General features: G+C 40.0%; 1 protein-coding gene across 6 annotated transcripts in view; it reads right to left on the reverse strand.

Annotated features, from left to right (window-relative positions):
• The window catches only part of LOC116309847 (ELKS/Rab6-interacting/CAST family member 1-like), a 143,558-nt gene that overhangs the window by 43,397 nt on the left and 74,517 nt on the right, over positions 1-25,644 (reverse strand). For all 6 annotated transcript variants that reach the window (XR_004198664.2, XR_005608862.1, XM_039601153.1 and 3 more), the window contains one exon: positions 20,485-20,645. Coding sequence is in view for 4 of the 6 variants with exons in the window: in XM_039601153.1 (XP_039457087.1) it covers positions 20,485-20,645 (161 nt within the window). In the remaining 2 variants the exon portion in view is untranslated. The remainder of the gene's footprint in view (positions 1-20,484; positions 20,646-25,644) is intronic.

Genomic DNA, 25,644 nt, shown 5'->3' on the forward strand with positions numbered 1-25,644 from the left:
ACCAAACTGTCAGTGTACAAATGTCCTATCATGCATCTAAACTGACGGGGGAAGCTGGGACATGGGTTGGTAGATTAATTTCCTGGCCAAATTAGTTGCTGTCAGGTATCCCAGTGTTTAATAATAAAATGAGTTATTCGAATATTGTGGGGTGTTTTTGTGTGTTTTTAGTGATAGAGTGAGTGAGGGAAGGAGATCGAAGACCTACAGGTGAAGATCGAACACTACAAACTAGGGACAAATATCATTTGGATATGTTTGATGCCTTAATTATTTGCAGCATATTTACTGATAATAATAAGTAAAAATGTCATTTGAATGTATTAGTGTTTCATTTTATCTTATGAGCCATGAGAAGACCTGCTGATATTAGAAATAATTAAAATTCTTATTATGATATGAAATTTAAAATAAAGAGCAATCAGTGAACTATATGAGATTGATACTTAGCCCCATTTATGCCAGTTATACATTAACTTATTGCTTTTCTTTAACCTCCTAAGACCCAAACTCTTTCATGGCATGCATTTTTAATTTCTCTTTGCTATTTGGGCTGATTGGGACCTGATGAATGTAAAAACAAAGAATTATGTGATTTTTTTTTCTACCTCATTTTTGTTCCTGAGAAAAATTAGATCCACATATGAGGACACTCGCTTTAAATTTTGATAGAACAGTGGTAGTATAACGTCCTCGTTAGTGTATATATTAGGCCCTTGTAGAGCAAAATTTTGTATTTTGGTCTAAACAACCCAAAATGTGATGTCCACATATGTGGATGCCAGGTCCTAGGAGTTTAAGGTTTTTATACCGCACTACACATCATGCAATCAAAAAAATAAGTGTCTTTAACTCTATGAAAAACTTTTCATCGCTATTACTAAGAATGGTCTTTTTCTTCGTCTGTGAGCCAATCAATTAAATACTTTTTATACAAACATTAGCACATGGACTTTTTCATTCCAGACTGTGAGACACTGGAACAGTCTCACAGTCTTTCCCCTTTCCTTTTATACAAACACCGGTACACAGATTCTGACTCACACGTATGCAGAGAGGCTAATGGAACATTACTCTTGTTAAAGCTAACAGTGCGTCTAGTTTTATACCATATCTGAGAGTTACCTGCCAGCACAAGGCGCTTATAAACCCCTGGTGATAAAATGATATTTATTCCAGATGCACTTGTCTCATTCTGGGCCTCTCTGTGGCTCTCCCTTCTTCTCCATCTGACACACACACACACACACACACACACACACACTCTCTATGCTTGACATTCCCAGCTAAACACATGCTTATGACAACTGATGGCTGTGGCTACTGCTATTGCTATGTAATTGTTAAAGACAACTGTTTCGAGTGCAGCACTCTTTTGCTGAATCTTTGGATAATTCTACTGTGAAAGGGCCCTTAAAACATAGTATGCTGTTGCCACTGTTGGCAATCTGTCCTTATCATTAAAAATAACAAAGACAACGGAGCCAGCACTTTGTGGAGGAAAGGGTCCCAGTGGACGTGCAGCCTTACATCTGTAACTCCCCTTTCAAGTCTTTCCTATCTGAAGCAACAGGATGAAGGAAGGTCTACTAACAAAGAATAATATCGTGTTAAAGAGGTTAGTTCTCTCATACTGTAAGTTTTCCATTTTGGAAAACACCTTTTGGATTAAATCCTGTGGTAATTTTACACTAAACGTCTCAGTGACTACTTGACATTGTGTTGGCAGTAGTGTATATATACACACGGTATCTGTCATAGGATTTTGTGTTGATGAGCTCTTTTCTCTGACTGTTAAGCCAACAAAAGCACTGTATCAGTAAAACACATTCCTTGTTATTTATTTCAATATCACTGCTGTGATGGTGCAGTGGGTGAACCAAAAAAGATTTGCCATTGAAATAACATCATATATAACATGCTGATGAGACAACTTAACAATATTCTCACAGCTAGATTCCTGAAAGATTATTGTTGGATGGAATAAGCTCCATCCCATAATTCATTAGCTCGCTGAAGCACCTTAACAGGCCAAGCTTTGGACAGCTGGCCTCTCATTTGACACAACTGAGAATATTTTGGAATATAGAGGAGGTTGTAGCTGACTCAGTGACTGCAAGGTGCCCAAACAAGCCCAAATCATCACCCGTCCACCACCATGCTTGACAGTTAGTATCAAGTGTTTGTGCTGATACACTGTGTTTGGTATTTGCTAAACGTGATGCTGTGCATTATGGCCAATCATCTGCACTTTGGTCACATCTGTCCAAAGAACATTGTTCTCACCCTGTTTTCTGGTGTTCATTATCAGGCCTCTGGAGAACTCAAGACATGTTGAGAGGTAATTTATCCATTTAAATCAGGTCAAGGACACATCTTGCAGGGACACCGAAACTTTCTAAGCATATTTGTTCATTCTTTTCTTTAATTGTACAGTTATGAACTTCAACATTTAACATGCTAACTGAGGCCAGTAGAGTCTGAGATGTCTGACTTTGGGGTGAATTTGTTGGGACGTCCACTCCTGCCATTGTATTAATACACTCCTAAATGCTCCAGATCAGCAAACTGCCAAACTGCCAAACTGCCATAACGAATGCTTGTATAGAGGTGCTGGCATTTGCTGTTAATTGGTTAATGAAGATACATTTGATTAGGAGCACCTGGCTGTTACTTAGATTCTTAAATTCCTAGCAGTAAAGGTGTATTTTTCACAAGTCTGGTTACATTACTTTCTTTTCCACATAACATGAGAAACACTGAAAAACACTAAAAACTATTGCAAGGATAAGTTTACTGAGTTGTCATCGTAAATTCACATATACTGGTCCACCTGCCCGTTTTTTTCCCCACATCCTATCACCAGACAAGGGACCAGATTTACTAAGCAGAAAAAAATGAGGGTGAGACTGTAACTGGAAACAAAAAAGCACAGATTTGAATGGAAAGTTCTGGGGCTCATCTACTAATGTGCAAAATGATGACACAGCTTGGTACTTGTACTCGGACAAATATAACGTAGGAGCTGTTTTTATGTTTTCTTGGGGAAAAAAACATGACAGCGCAGACCACAGAGAGGCAGAAGAACGAGATGTTTTCTGTGGTAGAAATTGCAGGTGTCAGTGGAGGAAGTAAATTACAACTGCTGTTAAAAAAAGTCCTCATAATTGCAATGTCCATCCTGCTCACAGAAGGAATATCTGAAATTCACTGAGGTCAGTGAGGGCAAGGTAAATGGAGTCTACAGGGGAACGTGTATTCCATTGAGGAAATTTATAAGACAGCATGAACAATAAGGAGATGCACAAAGTAGATGTTGCATTTATAGAATACCATAAACCTGAATCTGACTGGTAGCCTACATTTGCTCTACTTCTATGTTTTCTTATTGGTTTTTTTTACACCATCAGGAATGGTGTACACACTTACACACTTTATCAATATTTCTTACTGCAGATGATGACCTATGATTCGCCTAAATCCCCTCTCCCCAGATTTAGCCTGAAACTCTCACAAACACAAGCCACAAAAATAACTTCTGTCCACACCTTTCCATCACTACCTTTTCACTCTGTAAATCCCGACAGTAGCTTTCAGTGCCAAAGAGCTTTGGTCTAGTCCAGGAACTGATTTACTGTCTTCTCAAAAAACATTTGCCAGTGGTGACTTCAATATAATTTTATGTGTAAATTTATGGTCATGGAAAATAAATCATGGTTAAAGTTAGAGACATATAACAATGGGAAAAAATTAAATACATGATATATGCAAGACAGGCTGGAGTAGGAAAATATATTTATTACTCCAACAACTGCAGCTGCATGATGGCATGCAGGCTTTGCAACCAGAATGAGGTTGCTTGTGACAATGACCACCACCCTTATCCACCACCTCGCTATATTGGGCAGCCTTCTTATCATAAAGGGATGTAAACTGTTGGGAATTGTCAACTATCGGTGTAATTCATTGGCCAGGAAACGCTGACTAAAGATTTCAGTCCTACAGACAGTCCATATGTATTCATTTAAGCTTTTTACAAGTTATTAACAAGTTTCCATTTAAAATTTCTCTCACTTATTCTCTATCAGTACTCCCCACCCACACTGCAGCTCTCGTTTCCATCATTTCTTTTCCCTCATCCTTCACCACTCGTGCTATCTCTCTGTCTGTAAAGAAGACTGGAGGAATTCTTTCCGTCATTTGGCGGTCGTGTGCCATGATGTCATCGCTGTGGCGACAAGGCAGACAGTAAGCAGATATACACAAATGCACCAGGCACCTGACCCCAACCCCAACACACACACACAAACACACACAGGGGCTCTCTCCTTTCTAAAACCACTTAAGGCCCCTCACTTTATCACAAACCCTAATGCCTGGTCTTAGATCACTCACATTTTTCTACACACACACACTAAAGCAGCTTCCCCTGTACGCTGCATTATCTCTTCATGCTGTTGCCCTTTAATGCAATCTGCCATGTGTATATGTGTGTTTGTGCCTATAGTACTGCATTGGTATTTTGTGTAAGGGTGTATGTGCATGCTCACAGGCTCTCTGTGTGTATTCAAAGCCTTATTCCTTGCATTAGTGTCTATATGACTGAAGTGTGTGTGTGTGTGTGTGCCCCTGTGTCTGTAAAGTAGATTCAGTGCAGTGTGATACTGGCCAGTCTCTTTCAAAGACAAACACAGAGCTATTTTAGAAATAATCCCCGTTCTCTGTTCTCTGTTTCCGACTGAACAAAAAAGCTCTCCATTGTTTTCTGTGACACCGTCTGCTCTGGTTACCCTCGAGGCTGCTTGCGGGACGCCAGAGTTGACTCGTTAACCCCTGTATTACGCAGTGCGTGTCAAGCACTGTGATGGGACGTTTTCTTTAAAAAAAACAATATTCATGAATTGTTAAGACTTTAATCGGGCTTAAACTTTGATATAGTTTTTTGTTTTTTCTCCCCCTGGTGCATAGTACTCACCGCAAAACCAGCTCGACCCCTACTTGACCAGTGTTGAGAAATAAGTGAGTTTCGAGGTAAGCAAAAACAGCAAATTCACTTAGCTGGCGACTGGGGATTTGGAAAAATATGTTAATTATACTCTATAATCGCGTTAACCATCAGTGCTTTGGTTCTCTTTAAACAAAAGCAGACAGGAAAGTTTTGAAAACAGCGAAACAAAGAAAATCAAACTCATTCCAATCTCCACAAACTGAGATAATTCTTATTATAGAATTTATGTAGCAGTTAAAGGACACTGTGTCTGCTCTCCATTAACCCTGTAGATCTGCCCATGCCACTTCTGAGCTGCTTCACCAGAAGATGAAAGAAATTACAGAATTACAAATTTGTGAGCTGGTTTCTGTTTTATAGGTTGAAGAGATGCCTTAAAATATATCCAACCGCATTGCATAGAACTGAGCTTCTTTTATTTTTTTGTCTAACCAACCAATAAGATGAGTCGATCGGGCCAAAGGAACCAATTTAGATGCTCCAGATAAAAAGCTTGCAAAGTAAAGTCGACAGCATTGCTATAAAAGTTCAACTTCTTACTTTAGCTTCGATACAAATTTGTCTGGGGAAAAAGAAATATATGATCAATTGTTTTTATCAGGTGTTCTTTTTCTCAAATTTTCTTTATTGTGGTCTATGCATCAGGGCATAAAATGTGTAAATGCGTTTTGAGCCCTACTGTAAAAAGAGGGCACTACAGTGGTGAACACTGTAGTTTCACAGCAAGGTCCTGCTTGTGGGTAGTTTGAACCCAGGACCATCTTGCTATGAGGTGACAGCGGCTACTGAAAAAGACTGGAGGGCCTTTCTGTGTGTAGTTTTCTCTGTGTATGTTGTCCCTGGGTACTCCAGCAGTCCAATAACACACATGTTAGGTTCACTGGTGATTATAAACTGGCTGTAGATGTGAATGGTAGTTTGTCTCTGTTTTAGCCCTGTGATAGACTGCTGACGTGAACAGGTTATATCCTACTGGGGTAGGCTCCAGCTTCCCTGTGATCCTGTATTGAATAAGGAATTAAGAAAATCAAATGCTATGGATATTTTGTCTTTAACAGACAGGTATAAGGTACTAATTGCATAGGCTTGGATCAGACAAATTGAAAATGAGAAGAATAAAGCTGTCTGTCAGTTGTGGCTAACAACACATGGAATCTACACATATTGTGCAAACAGACACACAGAAACAGAGGTAGTGCTAAGATATTGATTGGAGAAATCTGCGATAGAGAAAGGAAAAAAAGGACTTCCTCGTTTTTGTTTTTTTAAACCTTTGCTGACACGGTTTTAGCTCCGTTTCAGACAGTCCTCCCATGCATAAGCACATCTCTTTGGTTGGTTCTACTGCTCATGACTGTGCATAATCTAATTGTACGTGAGGATGTAAAATTAATAGATTTCTCCTCTTTCTCTCTCTCTGTCTCTTTCTGTCTCTCTCTCTCTCACACACACACACACACACACACACACACACACACACACACACACACACACACACACACACAGTTTCTGGGTCTCCTGAGTGGGTTTCTGCAGAGTAGTATTTCTCTCCCAGCTGACAACTTCTGTCCTGCGGCGGACAACCAGCAAGTAGACAACTCATCTGCTTCCAGCCCAGCTCCCTCACTTTCTCTGCCTATCTCTTTTACACACACACACACACACACACACACACACACACACACACACACACACACACACACACACACACACACCATACATTAAATATATACAGCCAGATTTATATCTGACATGGAGTTAATAGTTCCTGTAAAGCAAGGCTTTGCTCCACTTTGCCCTCTGCTCTTAGACTGCACTGCAGTACACTACACAAACTCCCAAACACAAACACTCTGGTTTATAACCCTACAAGAGAAAACACAGTGCAACGAACGCACACATCGGAGCAGGTTTTATGAAACATTTGTTACTGCTGGCCTGCCATGTGTGGACCATCAAAGTTAAGCCAATAAAGCTCTGGTTTATAGTAAACTATTTACTGTAGCGCTCTCCTGCAGAAGGGCCAACGCAAAGTTTCACTTCACCACATTATATAACTGAGGTTATTAGAGAAAATTATCGACACCTACCGACGTGGTAATGTGCGATCAAAACTTTGAAACAGTTCTCAAGGGCTGCAATAAACACATCAAAGGGATAATGCTATGCTGAAAAGGCAGAAGAATGATAAAATGATTATCGGGAATTACAGCTGAGAATGGCCTCGAAGCTTTAATTCAATGCCAAAATCCAAACCCTGTTTACTGATCTGGAAAACATACGTTCTTATCAAGACTATAAAAACTGAGAAAAATAATAATGAGTGAAAAAATGATCCGCTTGCCGTCAGCACAGCAGCCAGAGCCTGATTTGGTAGAGACTTTGTTTTATGTTTGACTGACGCTGCCTAGATTAAAGTAGCCCGATGTATAACAACACAGTGAGAACAGCAGGATTTTTTGGGCGAGAACTTTTTGAGAGCAGAGTCTGTGTCTTAAACTATAATGGAAGTGGGTCAGAGATGCTGGACATGAATAATTTAGCATGGAGAGAGAAGACGGGATGAGAGACCATCTGAGGCAAGTGTTAGGGAAATAGGTTAAAGCTGGTGCATAGGATATCTGTGTGTGTGTGTGCTTGAGTGTTTGAGAGGGAGAGAAAAGCTCCCCTCAAGGAGCTGTTGTACATCAGAGAGGCTTAAAAAAAAGACAGCGAGATGGCAAACACACACACACACACACACACACACACAGCATTGACAGGGAAGGGAATAAAATAACTGGAGGATTTGGAGGGAAAACAAATCAAAGAGACGTGAAGAAGGAGAGGCAGGGAAGCAGACACAGGAAAGGGAGGTAGAGAGACAAAGGAAGTAAGAGGGGAAGAGAGAGCAAGAGGGAGAGAAGGGCAGGTGGGACTGCTGCATGACAGAATGAGGATCTGTTCTTGACATATTCCCCCCTTTTTCTCGCTCCCTTTTTTTCCTCTAAAAAAACTTCTCCCGCTCCCTCACCTCTCTTTCTCTTTGTCTGTCGCTCAGACGCGCACACACACACTTAAAAACACACACTGTGACTAATAAGAAAAGTGTAAAAATGCATTATCTATGGTGTGCGGGAGTTTGCTCTTCCCATGAGACCACACACACACACACACACACGCACACAAACACAGAGACACACAAAGAAGTGTGACAAAGCTGCAGCTTTGTGCTCACTGTGGTTCTTTACAGTAAATCCATTTCTATGCTTAGCTACTGAGACCAAGACATCTGCTTACAATCTGTCAGCACAAACTCACTCCTGCCACATTAACCAGTGAAAGTAATGGACACCTGTGAGTCCCACATGTTCACTGAAGCGCAATTTATCTTATGACTACGTAAGAGTAACTGAAATCTTTCAGCTGATCTTTATCGGCGTCATACAACGCTACTGCGTGTCAGTGGATTAAGGGGAAGAAGAAGGAGGTTGGATGCAACTTTCACATCTTCTAATCCATAGCTCTCGAAGGTTTGATGAATGACTACCACTTCTGGGAGCTAGCTTGTGATGGAGGGCTTTACAGGAAAAATGCGCACGTCAAACACTTTATTGTTCAGAGGTGGGTGGTTAATGTTGCTAATTGTCCTCTTTGGACCAGTTTGAAGATTTTGAATCGTTAGTGAGAAGACTGATACATTTCCTGACCCTTGATGTAATTCTCTGTGTACTTTTTCTGTGCCATTTCACTACATCAACTATGCTTGGGCTAAATATATTACAGTATTTTATGGGCAATATAAAGTGCCATCAGAGGCAGCCATTGGCCAATAGACCACACTTGGAGAATCCATCTTCTAGTAACACCTTAAAAACCAAAATACCATGACCTCCCAATCACGCAGACATTCATAGACATTTACAGACAAGTGACGGCAGAGCTGACACCTGCTGCACACAGAGGGAGCCTGCCCTTCAGCAGACAACGCATGTTGTAATTAGAGCGTAACAAGCATTCAGTTAAACTCCATCACTGGCTGTAGAGCTCAAACGCCAGCCTTGTGGCACATTAAACTCTCTTGTGGCGCATCGTGCACAAAAACACACACATGGCTGTTCTTTTTTGTTTTGCATCAAACCTTTGCCCTTCATTTCATGGTGCCCATCTTCATTCATCAGCACGATTATGGGCAATTTTATTGATTTTGATATTGATCGTCATTTTCTAAATATAGCATCTATGCTGCCTAATCAACATCACATGATTGTTACTACACTGTCATCCCTGTTTTAGTGAATTCCCTTTTCCTAAACAGCTCACTCAGGGCCAATAAGAATTAATGCAGTGAGAATTATTTGTAAAGAAAACTATTTTAACTAGCAGTAAAAAATTTTTTAATCTGTTGCCAGAATGAGAGTACCAATTTGTTTATTTGTTAGTTCACAGAAAGGCTTCAGTTAGTTAAGCGTGAGGGGAAAAGCTTTTTCTTATTATACAATATTTGAAATAAAAAAAAACCCTACTACATTTTCAGAAATATTTGTGCGTGTTTTCTTGTTTGTTTGTTTTTTGTACTACTTGAACACTAAAGTGGCCCTCCAATGAGATGACAGCGCCAGCAGTGGCCCACAGCTCATTCGATTTTTAGACCCCTGTTTTAGAGCCTTGGTTAGTGAAAGGAGACTGATTGTTTTCCTGGTTATGACTGTTTAAGAGCCGCCATGATTTCTCAGTGGATTTCAATTCTCATTAATTTGTGCAAAAAAAGCCAATCAGTGACAAGAACGCATCACTTTGTTTCTCAGCTACAACATTGCTGATGTTTTGGTTTAGCAGACAAAAAACTGTGCTCATTACAGTGAACTACAGTGAATTAATGTGTCTATTTAGTTTGACAACAGTATATATAACGTGTAGAAGCTAATACTTCATATTTGTGACTGAACTTTACCTTCTACAGAAGCAAAAACGCTATTACAGTTGTGCGGCGCAACACTAAACACAGCTGCTGTTACTTCTTTACAGCCAAATTAAATAGATTTTATCATCTTTTAATGTGAATCTTGCTCACAAAACTAAGAAAAAGCAAAACTCAAACAATGATTAAACTCACTTTGAAATATAACCCATTGTTCCCATTTCCATCGTTTTATTTCAGTTAACGCTCACTTTACTGCGAGCCAGCTTTCCCAAAAAGGGGGAAAAAGTCTGAAAAGAAATGTTATCATTACATCACAAATATTCATTATACCTATAGTTTAACCATGGTTACAAAGTTGAATCATCAAACTATTTTGGTGAATTTTTAGCTTCATCTGAAGCTGAAGCCCAACATGTCTCGCATGTTAAACCATCACAAATCTGTCACTGGTTTGTTCGGTTCTCCTCTGCCTGTCTTATACTGCACTTTTATTATTCCCAGAATAGAAATGAAATCCTCTGGCACTTACAACATACAATCAGAGGCTTTGAAAGAATCCATGTTTTGTTTTCTGTTTTTCGATACGTTTTCTCTCTTCATCACTCCCTCTCTCTCTTTAATTGCTGTTTAATGATCTGTTTGATGGCCTGGCACACGCAACCTGTAATCAGCCTGAGGAAAAGAGGCAACTTTAGGTTTTGCCGCATCCTTTTTTCCTTTATCTGTTTTTCCTCTCCACTTGTTTCTTTTGGTTCTAATCTCCCTACTCACTATTGAACTCCTGTGTTATAACGCCCCCCCCAACTGAGTTTAATTCAAAGAATTGGGCTACATGTCCGAAGAAATTTAGTAACAAAGTGTACATGATGCCAGTGACATTCACTGGTTTACAAGGATTCTTTTGTTTTTAGAAAATCACATTTTAAAAAAAAAAAAAAAACCCAACTTCTGAGTGAAGCGCGTCTTTTATTGTCTCTAGTTTACCGATTCAAATGTCTCAGATTCCTACAAAAAGTAAAAAAGAATCAGAACAGAGGCAGAGAGCCAGAGTGAAAGACAAAAGGGAAATACAGAGCGCACAAAAAAGTGGAGAGAAGAGAGCGAGACATAAAGCGCGGCGCCCTGATTTGAGCTTGTAAGACTAAGTGTCAAAACTGCGTGCCCCTTTTTGTCATACTAAGCTCTGAACATGTCTGTTACACACACACACACACACACACACACACAGACTTGCTTTGGCACGCTGTGGATTAATCTCATTGCTGTCTGAGGGGATCAAAGCGCCTCTCTCTGTGCTTGGTGTGCTGCCACGAGCATCATGTGTACATGCATTCGTGTGGGAGGATGTATTTTTATGCGTCTGTGCGTATGTGTTTGTATACATCTCCAAGCATTCCTCTGGGAGGGAAAGCTTCTCAGCAGTCTTGCTGTCTGTTTCTTTTTTTTTTGTAAACGACTGTGTGTATGTGTGTGTGTCTTACACATGCAGCCATATTGTTAGTGACGGCTATAAAAAGCAGAGATGTCATTCCATTGACAGAGCCTTCGAAAATGAGATCCACGACTACACACATACACACACAAGCGCGCAAAAAAAAGAGTCCAACACGTCATCGATTAGTTTCAGTATGTAGTGACAACGGTGAAGACACGGACGGTGGGAGATAGTGAGAAATACAGCTTGCCAAACAGAAATCAGGCAATAATGACTTTGCCAGACAGGTGTAGGCTTAAAAGAAGGGATGGCAATGGAGAGATGAATGGAAGGAGATGAAGAAAAGTGGAAGGGAGGATGCAAGGGAGGAGACAAAAAAAGGAGGATGGAATGGACTGAGAGAAGTTATTTCAGGTTGAAAGATGAAGTAAAGGAGGGACGACAGGAATGAAGGGAGGGATGGCGGAAAGGGCGCAGGGGGAAGGAGAAGGAGTCTGGTAGGGAGATAAAACAGAGAACAGAGCAGCTAAGGAGAAATAAATTGAATTTATAGCATTCACCTTGAGGCATCAGCCAAGGTTCTCACTGCAGGAGACTGAAGACAGCGAAGCAGCTTCATGTGTCTGCAGACTTTCTTTATGGCCTAATTGTACACCAGGCTCAAAATCTAGTCTTTGTGTGCACAAGTGTAAAAGACAAATTTGATATTTTTTTTCCTCAAACGGACTCTCAATCTACTAAAAAGCTTCATCTTAGTGGGTTAAAATCTGTCCAGTCTGTTGTGCACACAGGAGATCCAGTTCTATTATATCCAGATGGAGTTTGGTGTTGCTGGGAATTTAAAGGAAAAAAATTCTCAGTGAATCACCTCCTAATACGAGATTATCACTACTTTCTCAGCCCGAGGCAGCATCCCACACACAGATTAAATAACTAAAATGCTCTGCGTCTTTCTCTGCAGAAAGGAAATAACTGCCAGTGCCGCCATTGACTTTGTTTGCCTGTTGCTGATAACCTTGACGTCATGCATCGTTGTCCTGATTTCTTCTCTTCTTTGAGTTTCTGCAGTGTTTTCTTTTCTGATGACCTTTTAAAGCATCACTTCAATGATGCTTTAAAAGGTCATCAGAAACCTGTTTACAACATTTGGTGCAACAGATGATTTCTGAGGTTCATAAAATGTTAAGTGAATTATTCTTGTCTGGTAAAAATATGATCAATAAATTAGTTGACATAAAGTTGTGCATAAAGGTAGGGCATGAAAGTAAAAGAAGGGGACATTAACCATAAAGTGTCATCTCAAAGATTGATGGATGAACGGAAGATGGAAGGCAGACAGAGATGAAGGGAATATCGTTTCTTTGGGATATCATGCAGTTTTGTTGGATAAGTTGTAAGTTGTTGTAGGACAGCTGTCTTTCTCCTTTTCTCTCTGCCAAAAAGACATTTTCTGCTTTTCTTTCTTTCATTTAATTTATTCCTCTTACTCCTTCCCCCCTAAAGCGATTTATACTTCCTGCCCTGACCTCTTTACTGTCTTTTCCGCTGCTTCCTCTGTGAGCTCCTCGTTCTCTCCTGCACATCTCCTCTCCTCTTATCACTTTTTAATTAGGTAAATTAACATTTGACATTATAAAATAATTTAAATAAACAATCATGGCTTTTGATTTCAAGAAAAAAAAAAGATATTTATAGATACCAGTAGTCTAGGACAGCGGTCCCCAACAATTTTATTGTCGGTTTACGTCCGACAATATTTTCACAGACCGGCCTTTAAGGTGTCGCGGATAAATACAACAAAATAAAACCAGTTTCAATATCAAAAAAAAGAAGATTTATTCATAACACACGGGAAAAGACCCAGGGAAAACGAGTTAACGATAAAAACGATTAAAAAATAACAATAAAACTGATAAAAACCCTGAAAACCATAAATTAAAAATAACAATACAAACTGGTACCGGTCCGTGGCCAAGGGGGTTGGGGACTGCTACCCTGAAAAAAACAAACATAAATTTCACAATCCATGATGCTTCAACTCTCGAGCGCAGAATAATTAGAACCCAAAACCTCTTTTTGTCAGATCTGATATGACAAAATATTTAAAATTTAATTGTTTAACGTGGGACAGTCAAAATTAAAAAGTCAGAGTTTACACCTCAACAAACCCAGTTCTGTTGGAATGGAAATGAGAAAATTTGGTCAAACATGCTATAGACACAAACTGGTCGCTTTCCAGCAATCATTTGGTTATCGCATGATGCATGGTGTTCTGTGCCCTGTTGGTTGCCGAGCGCAGCATAAGTCCTTTAGAAACAACTGATGGTGATCCAAGAGGTGTCTTCAGCTCTAAAACAACTGATGGTGAAGGGAACTCACATGATGGTGGTGTGGGGCTTAGAGGTATCACACCTTGGCCCCAGTCATGGTATTGATCCACATTTTGGTTCATTACATGATTAATAGTGTCATTGACGCTCAGGACCACCTCCAGGGGGACAACCACAGTACCTGTAAGTACCTGGGACTCTCCATCAGAGATGATCCAATCTCCAGCATCAAAGAAGCCTCTCGGATGTGAGCTAATACATCTTCAGGGACTTAAAGAAGCCCAGCTGCTTTATTTTCTCAGCAGTCAGGACTACCATGACCTGGATGACTGAAACCTGCACGAGTTTCCATGCTCTTCTTGTGCCTGCGTAGGCTTCCTCTGGGTCTTGGGTAAACTGTTGCTTCTAAATTGACCAAAGTTGTTAGTATGTGGCTGTCTATCTTTTTGTGGTAGCCCTTGCGACCTGTCCACATTGTATTCTGCTTCTTGCTCAGTGTCAGCTAGGAGAGGCTTCATCTCCGCCACAACTCTCATTGGATAAGCAGTCAAGAAAATGCATGGATGAATGAGAAGTTCAACTGCTTTGACATGTTTAACTGTAATCTGGGTGTTTCTGTGTTGACAGGATCTGGTCTTATCATGCTGAATGAGTTAAGGAGTGAAATATGTAACAACTCGTCATCACAGCAAAAATCGTAAAATTACAGCCTCGCATTAAAGGTTTTCTTGGCAGACTTTTCCCTGTGAAAAATAAAGGCATGAAGGGCGTTGCTGTCCATACTGTAAAGCCTTTTAAGGAAAAGAACCTCTTTTTGAGATGACTTTCATCAATCGAGTCCTGATGGAGATGTTAAAGTTATGGTTCTGCTGGATTTACTGTCTCTTCGTCTCGGACAACGAAAACAGCTGCATCAACTGAAACATTACCAAACACATCACATGTACCGGGTTTCTAGCTCACTGGGAGCTAGAAACTGTCCCAACACATCCAGCAACCATAAAAGATGGACACGGATGTGTGGGCTTGACTTTGTATGAAACTGATGAATAGAAATGAGGGAAAGACAGAGCGAGGGATGTGTGTTAAATGTCAGTTAAGCTGAACAGCAGAAAGCAAAATAGGCTTTAATTCATTTAGATTGAGATTTCAGACCTGACACCCTGCTGTTACGCACACACTGCCAGCACATTCCTGCAGCTGGCTGCGACACACAGTCGCACACACACACCTGCATATGCCAAACTATAGAAACACATGACAGCATGCATGCACATCAACCCAAAGGAGACTGGGAAGAAAATGAGCATGTGCATTTTTAATATAAACCCCGAAGAAAATAAGTCACGTGTTGGAACCCTGCAGGGCAGATGTGCGTGGCTCTTTTTGTGTATTTGTACTTGTGTGTGTATGCATTAAAGTCTGTAAAGACATATAGAACCAGCTGCTGAGAACTATAGCACAAAGATAGACTTAAAGCCTCTCAACTTCACATCAGTCTGTGTGTGTGAAGGGAGGAAACAAGAGAAGGTGAGAAAGCGAGACAGAACGTCAGTATGTGCATTCGCTCAGCTGTATTTGGTATATGTTGCCGCATGGGAGTGAGTGTTTGTGTGTGTTTGCCCAAGAAACCACTGAAACATGCTGTATCATATATCATGTCTTACAGCAACATTAAACCTTACACCGATGTAAAACTGGGCAGCAAATCAGACATCAAACCCCCAAGAGTTAGAGCGGCCCGTGTGCGCAGAGACAGCTTCATGTGCATTACATTGAGATATATGAACACGAGGGACGCCGCCACCTTAAACATCTCATGTTTCACGTGTGGGAGAAAGCTAGAAACAAATGACGTGTTTGCTGACCGTACTCTAATGTCTTGTGAAAAATATGAGCAATGGCGTCATGGGCATAACTCACTGAGAGGCAAGTACCAGCTACCTGAAATGTCTAAATTTTTCACTAAGGAGGAACAGACACAGATATGCATTATCCCAAATGTGTGGAGAGACCTGCAACATATAAGAGCTCTAAAATCCAGCGTTGTTGGATACTCAAATAAATTACATAAGCCCCTGAAGGCAATTCATGGAGTGTTTTTAGAGTTTTGATAAGGTTGCTCTAAAACAGATACCAACTGAAAACAGTAGAAAATACCAGTGTTTGGTAAGACTCAGCCAAAGACAAACAAACTACAGCCCAGTGCGTACCACTGTGCCAACTATAATCAGTATTTGTGAAGGAGATAAACAGTTTGAGCACAGACAGACGTCTGTCTGACGTTTTATTAATTAAAGTAGGACTTGTTGATCTATCAGTATGTTATACAAACTTTATTTTTTATTGTTGGGAAAATTCTACACCAAAAAGAAGAGTTTGATAATAATTATAAATTTCTCTTGACTTTTCTTATATGTGGAAACAACACAAAGAAACTTTAATAGTAAAACACACTGCTGAGTTAGAATATGTGTTAAAGATTGAGGCCAAGGGCAAGAGGGAAAAAAGAGGGGGGGAAAAGTCATTATTTGCAGCCACATAATGAATGTATAATTCACTGATTCGTCACACTGAACTTTATTTATCTGCTCCAGAAACAGCAGAGATTATCAGCAGAGTAAATATTTGGTTTAATGTAGAGTAGGTATGATCTGTGTATGGAAACACGCAGTCACCTCACAGTTCAGGTTGCAAGCTGGAACAAAATGGCGACAGGAGCTTAATCATGGGAATCATGCTATATTTATACACGCATTCACACATACATTCAGCTGGTAGGAGAGGGATGTTAAATGATGCACAGACTGAACTGGCTGCTTGAGATTGTTAATTAGAGTCTGACCGATAATGGACTCTTGTGGCTGCTGCAGCAAAAAATTCCTATACTGATACACTGGACAGTATTTAATACAAATATATCCATAGGTTGTATGTCAGACTTACGTTAAAGGGGAAATGTGACGGTGCCATTACTTATGATCTTGCCAGCACTGTCTTTTAAAAACTAGCTGGCAATTTGTAGTGAAGTTTCCCCTCCTCAGCTGTGATGTTTTTCTGGTATATGTGTGCTAAATATCAGAAACAACAAAGTTGGAGCTTCTGCGGTTTGGCAACTATGTGACAAACACATTTCTGAAGTACCCCAAACATTTTTGCATTGTCTTCTGTAGAAAAATAAAATAATATCAGCAGCATGTGGGTCAATATCAGTCTATAACACTGATATACAATCATAGGACACTGTATTAGGTACCCCGGTTATCTGCTTGTTAATGCAAATATCTAACCAGCCAAACTCATGGCAGCAAAGCAACACATTTATGGAATATAGACATGACCTAAATCAGCGGTTTCAAACACAAGGCCCAGGGTCCAGAATTGGCCCAACAAAGACTTTAAGCCAACACGTTCTCACTCCCAAAGCGTAATATTTTACACTAGGTGACAAATCGTCAACATATTATGCTTCCGCGCACCCCACACGTCCCTAAATGTCGAAATCGGAAAAACAAGGAAAAATGAGAACTGCTTGGATTAAATCTACACATGTTCGTTCATTTTACTTAAATGCTTTGGAAAACATTATTTAACGTCATTAAAGTGTTGGTTAAGGTAAGGTTATGGTTAGGGTTAGGGATAAGGTTAGGGTTAGGACTGAAATACATGGCTGGAACTTGTATTACTGCGGGACCGTCATTCTACTGGATTTCACCCATAACCTGGCACGTCGCATAAGAACGCGGAAGGTCACCTTTCGTGTTCCTCAGGAACGCTGCGGGATGTTACGCCTCGGGAGAACAGGCTGTTTAAGCTGGCCCACTGCATGACATTTGAAAATGTGAAGGAGGGTGTAAACTTTTGACTTTTAACTGTATTTTTATAACTGTTTTACAACTTTTTCTACTAATAAAAATCTCCCCCATGGCTATTCGTATGACACCAAATGATTAAATAATTTTAAAAAAACATGACGGAAAAGTTCCTGTTTTTCTACTATCTACAACAGAAATTTCAGTTTTTTCACAAAGGGTAATTAATGCGCAGTTAAACGTCCTTAGACTGATAGAAAGGCGAGTTTCTTTGGTCCGGCTCATTCAAGATCAAAGTGGGTTGCATGTGGTCCACGATGTATAATGAGTTGGACATCCCTGGTCTCGATAATCTGGCGAATTTCAAAAGTGAGCATTAGATTTGGGAAGAAAGGATTTTCCCACCTAGCCATCTCTAGGGCAAAAGCTCTTCTCTAATTTCATTGTATGATGCCTTAGTATAGCGACAATAAAGGAATCTTTATCCTTAAAGCCTCTCTAAACATGATTAATAGTAATTCTTTTAAAATGGAAACTTTTTTTTTAACTTACAGCAGTCAGTCATCATGCTTTTACTGCTGTGTGTAGTCGCACCCAGAAGTACGATTCTGAACCGTGAAAAACTCCTGGTACTCTATACTTAAGGGGTGGTCAGTGTGTATGTGTGTGTTTATATGACGTTAACATGTGTTTGTGTGTTCTCTGTTTGTAAGTCTCAGAGCAGGGTGAGCTACTGTCCTGCAGCTTTTAGATGCATCCTACTCCAACACAGCTGAATCAAATAGTTGGATTACCAATTCGGCATGCCATCAAGTCTGGCAAAGGCCTGATAACGAGCCATTCATTTGATTCAGGTGTGCTGGAACAAGGACGCATCTAAAAGCTGCAGGGCAGTAGCTCTCGAGGACTGGGATTGGGCACCCCTGGTGTAGAGGGTATAAGAAGCACGTGTGTGTGTGTCTATTCACGTCTGTGCCTGTTACGTAAATATTCATCATGAAGTCATTGTATGTATAAAAGAAATGCTAGACAGGGCTTGACATCGGTAAATCAATCAAGAGTGCGCTTGCACACGTGCGCGCACACACGATTTCATGCAAACACAACACCACACATTCTGATTCACTGACGCCTGCAATAATCACACGAGTCATTGCTGCACCAATAAAACGGTCCGTAACTCTGCTCACCTGGACTGTGAATGGACATGAACAGACTTACACACACACACTGTCTCCCTAAAAAAGAATAAAAATAAAAATGCAAACTTGGATTCAGGAAAACTAAATCACAATGGAAGCCGTCATTTCCCATGATCCAACAGTTGACTGTCCCACAATCTGTTTAAATAGACAGGGCATGCTGACAGTCTCTCTTTCAGCCCAGTGCACTGTTCCACTAAACTGGACCTTGTTGTAAGGTCTCAGTGAGGATATAAAATAGCAGAAGGGACTCCTCTTTGCTGCATTTAAGCTACAAACCCATCTATTAAACCGTACTTTGAGTTAGACTGTGTAGGTGTCTGTTAATGTAATCAATCATATTGAGAGCTTTACAGCGGTACATGGTTATTGCATTATCACAGTACTTAAGTATATCATTTTAAAGTGTGGAGAGAAAAAGAGAGAAGATAAAAGAAGAAAGAGGGGGAGGAATAAGAGGAGAGAGTTAATGAGGTGCCGGGTGAAGATCATGTCAATGTGACCGGTCATAGAAACTGAAGCAGCAGAAGAGACTCCGGGAGATATCAAGAGTTGATTGTTCTGTATTTAAATTCTAAGCAGTGAGAATAAATGAGAAACTTTGGAAATTTTATACTGTTAAACTAAAACTGAATGCAGCCTTTTTACGTTAACCTCTGCATTAAAGAGAATAACATAGCACGGCTGTGTGCAAAATGTACCGCAAATCACATTTCTAGGAATCGTATTTTCAGACTGGATATCGACGTATGATACAGCAATCAATATTTTCTAGGACATTTGAGACATCACCCACGCTTTTATTAAATAACGATGTAGTCAAAAAATATTAAAAAAATGTTGAGCTATGTGTAAAAGCAGCAGGTTTCCCAGTCTGGTTTCCCATAAAGCATACTAAGACTTTACATTTCACTGGGTAAATGATTTATTCTCAGAGTTTGTATGAGGTTCTGGTCAGTGTGTTGCCAACAGTGGATGGCAGTCAGCACACCACCAAGCAGATAGGAGCACTAAGGAGCACAGAAACGTAAGCCATGCGGAGTATGTCCATGTAAAAGAATTAATATAAATTTAAATGAACCCAATATTTCGAGGGCAGCACGGTCGCACGGTGGCAAGAAGGTCCTGAGTTCAATTCCGCCATCAGGCCAGGGTCTTTCTGTGTGGAGTTTGCATGTTCTCCCCATGTTCGCGTGGGTTCTCCCCGGGTACTCCGGCTTCCTCCCACAGTCCAAAGACATGCAGTTAGTGGGGATAGGTTAATTGGAAACACTAAATTGCCCATAGGTGTGAATGCGGGAGTGAATGTGAGTGTGGTTCTCTCCTGAAAAGGATAAGCGGAAGCGGATGGATGGATGGACAATATTTCGAACTCTTTCATCAAGATCAGGGACATGATCGGAGAGCACATTGTATAATTTGCCTTAAAAGCTTAACAATGTGATAGGTGGTGCAAACTGAGAAATATCCACAGAATCATTTTCGCCATTCATTCATGTTGTGGTCACATTTTTACAGTTTTAGAGGTAAATTAACTATTTTTCCATTATATTGTTATCTTTTGCTGTTTTGATGAAAGCGTAATGCAGCCACATGAGATGGCTGAAAACTTAAATGAATAAAACAATATGGATTTCTCAAAAATATATGGCAAAAAGTGCAAAAATACCTTTTGTTGTGATTTGAATGAACATAACCTTTATGAGGGAATGTGCAGGACAGAAACACGAGACATAAACAAATGTAACAGCTTAAATCTTTTTCAGTTAGATGGAGAGAAAGACTTCTTCTTACTTCATCTCAAGGACCTCTTCCAGGTGCTTCCGCCTCTCGGCCCGCAGCGAAGTCAGGTGACCTTCCTTCTCAGCCAGTGAGAGTTGAGTTGATGACAGCTTGGCTTTCATCACCTCCAGTTCCTGTTTCACCTTCTCCATAGCAACCAGCAGGTCCTCCACCTGACACATACAAGTTAACACAGTGTAAATATTTTGACTCTTTTTTTTTCCTCGCCTTTTTTCATTCGCTTTTCCTTTTTTTTTGCACATATTAGTCTTTATGTCTGCGAGCGTGTCGTCTATTACGGTGCATATGTGACCTACTGTGTGTTGATTTTCCTCCTCCTTGTTTTCCTTCCCCTGTCTCAGTTGTTTCTCTTTCTCCCGCTCTTCTCTGATACATATTCTGTGTCCCACTCTCTCACTGGGCATATATCAGTTTGTCAGTTTAATGTGAGTGAGGTCAGTGTGGATTTCTCTCAGCGACGTGACCACTACACACACACAAGCACACACATTTTCTCTTTGGAAACCTTTTTCTTTCCTTTCCTAGTTATATACTACACACCTCTAAAGTTTTAAATTAGCATAAATTCGTCTTGCATCGCTGTTTTTCTGAATGCTTAAAGACAAACAGTGAACTTGAAGCACTGTCTCTGAGACCTTACAGCCAAATTAATGCACAGTCTCTGCTTTATACTGAGATTGTAATTTAATAACATATTTATTTATTTTGCAAAACACAACTCACAGCTTTACAGTCAGATACGGCACCCTGGATAGTACTTTAAACACTGCTGAGCTCAGACAATATTACATGCCATCTGGAAGAAGTTCTTCTGACCTGAACCACAAAGAGATTTTCTCTTCTTATTTCCCCTTAGTTTTATTTGGATAGCCATATTATGTATACACATCCGATCTTTACATGTTTGGATATCTTTACTAAATCTATGGAGCCACGCATACACACAGACAGCCAAACAAAGTGTTGCTTTCACAAGATGAATGAATGTGTCTGTTTCGACTACAGAAGTTTATTTGTAGATGTGTATGAATGGTTTAGGTTGCATACATGGATTCTGAACGTCAGATTAGCTTGTAAAGAGAGATGTCTCAAACATTTCTGCAAACAAGTCACCATAAAGAAATGTGTGTTATGACTGATATTTATAATGGGATTCAGCATCTCCTCCACCACCACTATGATCTTCATTTCTGGCTTATTCTCTCCTTTCTTCTCTCTCCAGAGCACTGACGGTTATGCAGAACGGCAGAGTTCAGAAAGTTGTTCTCTGTTGTTTTCTCATTAATATTGTGATACATTCATGTACACCGGTGTCAGGCTCAGGAGATCGAACAAAAGGTAATCAAAGTCTGTGGTTTTATTCCTGTCCTTGGGAAAGACACAGACTTAAAGGCTGTATGTGTCATCGATGTGCAGGTTTGTGATAGTTATTCTGGTTTGTAGTGTGAAGGACTTGTACTGATCAATAAAGTTAGAAAAGCTTTGTATAAGTACATTAAGATTTAATTTGCAATTAAGAACACGATGGTGATGAAATGGGAACAGAAAAATAAGATGGGAATAGAGACAAAAAGCAGAGAAAAAAGAAAAGGCATAGTGTTAGTTCAGGCAGGCCACAAAGTCAAGCTCAGCTGCAGTCCCAGCACATTAGCTGATCTCCACGGCACCCTCAGCAGCTGAAGGCTCAGCTGACACTCCTAAACATTCCCTCCCAACCCAATCCCTGCATTATTCCTAAATGGCTTTCCACATATGCCAGAACAACATAATTCCCCCAAATATAAATGACGTTAGAAGGAAATGACAAACTTCTTTTGACTGAAGTGGCCCTGACTGAAATATGTCTCTTCATATCCAAACCCATATAAGACCACTGAAAAAAGAAAACTTATTCATAGTGTATCATATGCATGCCCAAAAACATTTCTACCAATTAACAAATCAAAGTCTTATCCATACAAAAATACTTTTTTCACTTTCCATCAAAGTTGCATCTGTTATCTCAAAATGAACAGATCCAATAAAAGCTTTTTTAAATGGCTTTTATTTTTATTTTTTTAATTATTTTCCACCTTACTGTAAAAAAGTAAGGAAAACTAATAAAAAAAATTAAAATTAAAATTAAAAGATGAAAAAATGTAAAAAGCAGACGAGCAAGGTATGGGATGATTGTTTGTTACCTTTGACCACCTAAATCCGCTTGTGGTGAACTCATGCATTGGAATGTGAGAGAGCTGCATACAAAATAACAGAGAAAGAGATGTGAGAAGAGGGAATGAGAACAGTGAAGGAGGTGGAGACGGACATAAGGATGTAAAATGGGAGTAAAGGAATTGCTAGAGGAAAGGCGGAGAATACAAAGGGTAATGAAAAGATAGGCGCAAAGACAAATCAAGGAAGCCGAAGGAGGAAAAAGAAGGAAGCAAAGAAAAGTGATTGTTTGTGGCGAGAGATGTCAGAAGAAAGGGAGGAAAAAATGCAAAAGAAGCAAATGCTAAGCAGATGAAAGAGAAGCAACCAGACAGAGGAAAATGCACAAGAAGGAAGACACTGACAGGCAGCAACATGAAATACAGTTCAGACAAGACAGAAAGATAGTGGACAATAGAAGAGGGTTGTTTGTTGGGGGTAAGAAGGAAAAGATGGGACATGATACTAACCTGGAGTTAAGAGAGAGGAAGAGAGAGAAGCGTGATCATCATTAAAAAACGATTAGTGGATGGGGGGATGGTGGGAGGGGGCGAGGAGAGACAAGGTCTGGCTGGGAATGGACAGCAACCCCTTCAGTGTTCTGAGAGTGTTTCCGTGTGTGAATAAGGGTGATTTCAGCTTTTATTTTAAGCGTAGGAAAGTATGAATGGAAGAAGAAGGTGCACTGAGTTCAAGAATTGAAATTGTCTGGTTAATAAAAGACGGGAAGCAGGAGAAGAGAACGTCTGTCTTTGGTTTCGGAAGAGACGGACGTGGTGTGTCATTCTGTTGACTCATTTCTCTGTCACCCACACACACACACACACACACACGCAGCTTCCTTCAGCGATCACAAATACAGTAGTGACTAATGTCTTGCAGAAAAAGTTAACAATATTTTTATGTGGTGTTGGTCAAATGTTTATGCCGGAAAAACCCTGTTCATCACACAGTCGCATACACACACACCTACAACTATGCAAACACATGTTGTCTATATAGCTGGACATAAAAGTTGTGTGTACGGCTCCCAATATGGAGTCAGGATGGGTGTATAAATGTCCCTGGTTTGGCCGCATTTGCATATGCGTGTGTACGCATGTGTGCCAACCCCATAATAAGTGATGTGTGTGTGCCTTTGAACAGGCCGGCCTCATTAAGGGAGGAAATTGTCTGTCTCTGTCATCATTTTATAATTTATTATGTGAAAGGTTAATTGCAGTGACGCAGTTGTAAAAAAAAGAAACACCAAAATATTTATTTACAATTTACTTGTGGGGACAGAGGCGAGTTTCCAGTTCCAAAACCGAACTTGGGTCCATCTGGCTCCTGCTGAATGCAACGCTGTGCAGCGCCGGGGTACTGTTTAAATAGCAGTTAGCACTTCTTTCTGCCGTGTTTGTGCATGTGCATTTAAAGAAATAAGTATGCATGTATGTGGTCCGCCGTCTTGCATATTACTATCCTGTCTGCGAGTGCCACATACACACATGTGCGTGTATGTCTGTGCTGAAAGGTTGAGTTAGTGCTGTTGATGTTGGGAGAGGGCTGCAGGAGTGTTTGGCTGCCATCTCCACTCATTCACCACACGCTGACGCTTTTTGCTCCTTCCTTCTCGACTGAAGCATTTTAACACGAGGACACTCTCCAGGACCCTGTGCTGGCCTAAATGGCCTCTGTTCTATCTAATTAAAGCTGTCACTTGTAGCATTTTGAAGTTTTTCAATATTTTCCAGCCAAATGAACTGTGATAGCTTAGCAAAATTACAGTAAAGACATTAAGCAGCAATTTTTTTAAATTTTTTTTTTTTTTGCTCCAGGAAATAAGCAACCATTAAACTCAGGACTCTGGGCCTTTCTTTGCGACTGCATTTTAAGACAAATTTAAATAAAATAATTATTAAATCATAAAAGAAACACATCAAGATTAAAAAGAAAGAACTCCTGTCTCCCACGTAGCAATGATGCTGCTGTAAAACAAGGAAAATGTGTTTGCTTTTCTTGTTCACCATCTTCACTCTCTCTGTAGCTCTCTGCTTAGATGAAACGTCAATCCATTGCCGTAATATTAATACTTGTGGCTTTTGGTGCTTCCTCACTGTGTGAATGAAGTCCAGCCAACTAATAACAGCAGCGAGGATTGTGTTTGACCAATGAGTGATGATTAGCTTGGCAAAATCTAGCCAAGGAACTTTGCTTTGGGCTTTTCTTGTGGTTCGTGAAAAGACTGTACTGAAAAGAGCTAAATTGATGATTTTTCTTAACTTTGTTTAAAACTAATGTAAGGTTCCTGAGGGCTTTAAAAAATTCCTACAGTTAAAAACAGCCATTAAATATTGCTGTTTTGGCATTTTAAAAAGTTTTCCTCACCAGTGAGACCGACCCGTCACGCACTCAAACACGGTGTATAAGCACAGTTTTTTTTAAACATGCAGAGTTAATTTTTGTTTTGTGCTGTAACTTCTACCGCCCTCTAGGCTAGGTCTCTCCTGAAAATAATAATAATAACAATAACAACAATAATAATAATAATAAACCCACAATCTTTTGCTAAATCTAACCATGCAGCTTTTAGTGCTTAAAACTTGATTAAAGGAATGAAAGCAAAACTAAAAAGCAAGTCCAAATGAAAAACCATCTATAAATCAGTGCAGTCACTGACACTTTAACATATGATGATTCAACCCATCACCATTCATCCAACCAACCCCTGAATGTGGACATTTACATTCCTTAAAAGCAGGCTGGTATCTAAACTTACCACGAAAACTAAGGAAATGTGTTTTTGGTCGATTATTTCTTTTTTTGTAACAATTTTCTTGGCAGTAAGTCTTATACTATTGGAAAGCCTGTTTATTTCCCCTTAACTGGTGCCATATTTATGGGGAAAATGTATTTGTGGGTTGTGCCCATGGAAAACTTCCCAAAACTTCTCCATCAAACAAACCAAACATCTTATTC

This window comes from Oreochromis aureus, linkage group 17 (assembly GCF_013358895.1).
Source record: "Oreochromis aureus strain Israel breed Guangdong linkage group 17, ZZ_aureus, whole genome shotgun sequence".
NCBI classification, from domain to species: Eukaryota; Metazoa; Chordata; class Actinopteri; order Cichliformes; family Cichlidae; genus Oreochromis; species Oreochromis aureus.